We start from the raw sequence: 5,536 nt of genomic DNA on the forward strand, positions 1-5,536 counted from the left end.
TTTTAGTGAAGCGCTGTGGAGCTTCTGGCCAGACAGTGGAAACGCAACAGCTGGTTTTGAGCCCGGTGCTCCTGGCCCGAGGCCATTAGCCCGGCTCGGCCCAGTTTAAAGCCCTGGCTCGCACTGGCCCGACAGTGGAAACGCGGCTATTGATTCTCGTGGAAAAGTGAAAATTAGACAGCATAGACAGGACCTCAATGATGCATTGATGTGGATGGGTCTGCATCAAAAACATTTTTTGGCCACAAAGTCTGATCAAAAAAGCACTTTACCTGTAGAGTGTGTATCACAACTGGGAGAGTGCTGAGCATTGTCTGCAGGTAATACACTGACTAGACGCAAGAACATCAACCTCACTTTGAAAATACTGTAGTATCTGTTTTTGAGTCCCAGAATGAAATGTTTAATTATTATATTATTGTAGGAAGAGGAGTGTTTGCCACAAACCCATTGAACCCGGGGACTTCGTGTTGGAGTACAGGGGTAAACTCCTCACACAGGAGGAATGCAAGTCAAGAAAATACTCAGAGATTGAAAGCACATTTCTCTTTGACTTTCAGTGGCAGAATCATCACTTATGGTAAACATTGAAAGATGGATGTTTTGTATTGATTTAGCGAAATTACGAGTTAACCCTGAAACAAGGGTTTAATACTTGATGAATGAGTTAAGCAAAAATACTCTTAAATTCTTTTGAAAATAACTCTTTCAATAAAACTTTTAAAAAGATGTAAAACTATTACCATTTTTTTGATACTTTTCAGCCTGGATGCATCTGAAGAAGATTTATCTCTCGGAAGATTGGTCAATGACAACCACCAAAATCCAAATTGCGTTATGAAAAAAATCATAGTTGACAACAAACCACATTTGTGCCTTTTTTCTCTGAAGAAAATAGAAATAGGAGATGAAATTGATTACAACTATGGTGATTCAAAATGGCCTTGGCGCTGTAAGGTGAGTTGGTTAGATTAAGTATAGAGATTTCTTTTTTTAAATTTTTTTGTTGCAAAAGAAAATTTTGTATTTCTCCAAAATTAACCATGTTTCCAATATTACTCTTGACTGTCTATGGAAATGCATTTAATCTTTGATCTGTGATGTGTGTTAAAATGAGTTCTTCTTTATCTGCAATCCAGTTGAAAAAAAACCAAGCTCCAGCCGCAGCAGAAGAGAATGAGACCAGCCCTGTTCCTCAGATGCTGAATGATAGACCTAACCCAGATCAGACCTGCACACAGGTAAAAGTACATTCAAACACATTCATCTATGCTGACATGTATCCATGACCCTATCCTAACCCTATCCATGATCCACTGCAAACTCTTGGAATAGACGTGAGCAGCTTTTTAGTCCATGCTCTCAGTTAAAGTTCAGTGCTGTTTCACCATTAGATGACCTTATTAGCCTGTGAATGTCTCTTCATACAGTTCTGAGTCTCTTCTTGTCTGTCTATTTCAGGTGAAAGGCCTTCAGACTCCTGCTGCAGCAGAAGAGAATGAGACCAGCCCTGTTCCTCAGATGCTTAATGATAGACCTAACCCAGATCAGACCTGCACACAGGTAAAAGTACATTCAAAACATTCATCTATGCTGACATGTATGTGGTGGTGTTCTATTACTAAAGTGGACCAATGCTTATGTGGCTTTATATTGGCTGTTAAAGGCCAGGTAATGTCACACACACCGGCATGTTTCCAGTCATGTTCTTATGGGGTCCTTCCATCTTCCAAATACATTTGTTTCTCAAGTCCCTCCTTTACACACTCGTATGTCTGTAGTCTGACCCATGTGGGGCCCTTCCGTCCAGTTCTTACGGTAATTGTTTTTAATGCACTGTGGCAACACCTGACATGACCTCAACTGTGATTTTAACATCGTAATTGTATACTGTGTCTGAGCTGTTAGATGTTTTAAAGCAATATTTTGATTTGATCCACTGCAAACTCTTGGAATAGACGTGAGCAGCTTTTAGTCCATGCTCTCAGTTAAAGTTCAGTGCTGTTTCACCATTAGATGACCTTATTAGCCTGTGAATGTCTCTTCATACAGTTCTGAGTCTCTTCTTGTCTGTCTATTTCAGGTGAAAGGCCTTCAGACTCCTGCTGCAGCAGAAGAGAATGAGACCAGCCCTGTTCCTCAGATGCTTAATGATAGACCTAACCCAGATCAGACCTGCACACAGGTAAAAGTACATTCAAACACATTTCTATGCTGACATGTATGTGGTGGTGTTCTATTACTAAAGTGGACCAATGCTTATGTGGCTTTATATTGGCTGTTAAAGGCCAGGTAATGTCACACACACGGCATGTTTCCAGTCATGTTCTTATGGGGTCCTTCCATCTTCCAAATACATTTGTTTCTCAAGTCCCTCCTTTACACACTCTATGTCTGTAGTCTGACCCATGTGGGGCCCTTCCGTCCAGTTCTTACGGTAATTGTTTTTAATGCACTGTGGCAACACCTGACATGACCTCAACTGTGATTTTAACATCGTAATTGTATACTGTGTGGAGCTGAGATGTTTTAGATGTTTAAAGCAATATTTTGATTTGATCCACTGCAAACTCTTGGAATAGACGGAGAGCTTTTTAGTCCATGCTCTCAGTTAAAGTTCAGTGCTGTTTCACCATTAGATGACCTTATTAGCCTGTGAATGTCTTCATACAGTTCTGAGTCTCTTCTTGTCTGTCTATTTCAGGTGAAAGGCCTTCAGACTCCTGCTGCAGCAGAGAGAATGAGACCAGCCCTGTTCCTCAGATGCTTAATGATAGACCTAACCCAGATCAGACCTGCACACAGGTAAAAGTACATTCAAACACATTCATCTATGCTGACATGTATGTGGTGGTGTTCTATTACTAAAGTGGACCAATGCTTATGTGGCTTTATATTGGCTGTTAAAGGCCAGGTAATGTCACACACCGGCATGTTTCCAGTCATGTTCTTATGGGGTCCTTCCATCTTCCAAATACATTTGTTTCTCAAGTCCCTCCTTTACACACTCGTATGTCTGTAGTCTGACCCATGTGGGGCCCTTCCGTCCAGTTCTTACGGTAATTTTTTAATGCACTGTGGCAACACCTGACATGACCTCAACTGTGATTTTAACATCGTAATTGTATACTGTGTCTGAGCTGTTAGATGTTTTAAAGCAATATTTTGATTTGATCCACTGCAAACTCTTGGAATAGACGTGAGCAGCTTTTTAGTCCATGCTCTCAGTTAAAGTTCAGTGCTGTTTCACCATTAGATGACCTTATTAGCCTGTGAATGTCTCTTCATACAGTTCTGAGTCTCTTCTTGTCTGTCTATTTCAGGTGAAAGGCCTTCAGACTCCTGCTGCAGCAGAAGAGAATGAGACCAGCCCTGTTCCTCAGATGCTTAATGATAGACCTAACCCAGATCAGACCTGCACACAGGTAAAAGTACATTCAAACACATTCATCTATGCTGACATGTATGTGGTGGTGTTCTATTACTAAAGTGGACCAATGCTTATGTGGCTTTATATTGGCTGTTAAAGGCCAGGTAATGTCACACACACCGGCATGTTTCCAGTCATGTTCTTATGGGGTCCTTCCATCTTCCAAATACATTTGTTTCTCAAGTCCCTCCTTTACACACTCGTATGTCTGTAGTCTGACCCATGTGGGGCCCTTCCGTCCAGTTCTTACGGTAATTGTTTTTAATGCACTGTGGCAACACCTGACATGACCTCAACTGTGATTTTAACATGCGTAATTGTATACTGTGTCTGAGCTGTTAGATGTTTTAAAGCAATATTTTGATTTGATCCACTGCAAACTCTTGGAATAGACGTGAGCAGCTTTTTAGTCCATGCTCTCAGTTAAAGTTCAGTGCTGTTTCACCATTAGATGACCTTATTAGCCTGTGAATGTCTCTTCATACAGTTCTGAGTCTCTTCTTGTCTGTCTATTTCAGGTGAAAGGCCTTCAGACTCCTGCTGCAGCAGAAGAGAATGAGACCAGCCCTGTTCCTCAGATGCTTAATGATAGACCTAACCCAGATCAGACCTGCACACAGGTAAAAGTACATTCAAACACATTCATCTATGCTGACATGTATGTGGTGGTGTTCTATTACTAAAGTGGACCAATGCTTATGTGGCTTTATATTGGCTGTTAAAGGCCAGGTAATGTCACACACACCGGCATGTTTCCAGTCATGTTCTTATGGGGTCCTTCCATCTTCCAAATACATTTGTTTCTCAAGTCCCTCCTTTACACACTCGTATGTCTGTAGTCTGACCCATGTGGGGCCCTTCCGTCCAGTTCTTACGGTAATTGTTTTTAATGCACTGTGGCAACACCTGACATGACCTCAACTGTGATTTTAACATTCGTAATTGTATACTGTGTCTGAGCTGTTAGATGTTTTAAAGCAATATTTTTGATTTGAATTTTGATGTTAAATATTTTGATTTGATGCACTGAAAACCCCTGTAATGGTCAATTGGACCATGGACCAATGCTCACGGGGCTTTAAAGTAGTCAGGTGACCTTTATTGGGTTGTAAAGGCCAGGTAATGTAACACACACTGGCATCTTTCCAGTCCCATTCTTGTGGGGCACCTTTTAATGCATTATGGTAACATCTGGGGAGGAAAAAGAAGAAAATCTGCATACTGGGTTAAAGCTCACAGTTACCTTTTTTATTGACTAAAAAACAAAGGTTTCGATCCAAATGGTCTTCCTCAGGCAACTATATGATAGTATTGTAATACTATAGTATAGCTGTACTCTGATTTTAACATTTATAATTGTACACTGTCTAAAAGGGCTGATGTTCACATTTCTGGATTTAGATTTTTAGTCAGACCATGCCATGTTTCTTTGGCCAACCTTTCTAATTCCATACTTAATGAATTTTTGTTTATTTTTAGGTATTTACTGTCCAAGGATTTTCACTGGTTGATTATCCAGATAGTGATGAAACTGATGAGGATGGTATGGAAAACGAACCTCACCCCACACCTGGATGTTATTATAGGGCAGAATGATATTGGCCCAGATTTTTCAGATCATTTGTACGATTCAGATGAAACTGTTGTGAAAGAAACTTGTGATGAGGCTTCTCCAAGCAACCATTCCAACAATCAATCGGATGATGAACTTGTTCCACCACTGAGACGCACAAAAAGCATTCTGGTAAGCCCCAAAACACATTTTAACAATATAATTGTTTATGTGATAAATTTTTGCCACTAGTAAGCGAATTTGAATTTTATATTTGAATGGGAATCATTTACTTTGAACCTGAATCGATTGTTTTGAACAATTGCTTTTAAAATCTGAATTTAAATGGATTCATTTGAAATTGAATCTATTGGATTGGCATAAACACCTGCAGGAGTGATGTCCAGTGATCAGCGCTCAGGTGTGTGCTTAAAAAAAAAAAAAAAAGATACAACGTGCCCAGTGATGTAGGCTACTGGTCAGCCAGCATACCGGGACAAACCCCGGTAGGGCCGGTCTCTGTTGCCAAAATCCGGTCGAGTCCTCGTCCTCGC

General features: G+C 40.5%; 1 protein-coding gene across 1 annotated transcript; it reads left to right on the forward strand.

Annotated features, from left to right (window-relative positions):
- The first annotated feature begins 460 nt into the window (after positions 1-460).
- LOC119917944 (putative uncharacterized protein DDB_G0290521) lies at positions 461-5,026 on the forward strand. The gene is made up of 9 exons (XM_038738393.1): positions 461-580; positions 765-1,241; positions 1,462-1,563; positions 2,084-2,191; positions 2,401-2,437; positions 2,705-2,805; positions 3,324-3,425; positions 3,949-4,050; positions 4,910-5,026. The coding sequence occupies exons 2-9, from the start codon at positions 1,101-1,103 to the stop codon at positions 5,024-5,026; spliced, it is 810 nt and encodes a 269-aa protein (XP_038594321.1). The 5' UTR covers positions 461-580; positions 765-1,100.
- Positions 5,027-5,536: the final 510 nt, after the last annotated feature.

This window comes from Micropterus salmoides, unplaced genomic scaffold (assembly GCF_014851395.1).
Source record: "Micropterus salmoides isolate LMB-PRFRI ecotype aquatic unplaced genomic scaffold, ASM1485139v1 Ms_hic_scaffold_10, whole genome shotgun sequence".
Taxonomy (NCBI): domain Eukaryota; kingdom Metazoa; phylum Chordata; class Actinopteri; order Centrarchiformes; family Centrarchidae; genus Micropterus; species Micropterus salmoides.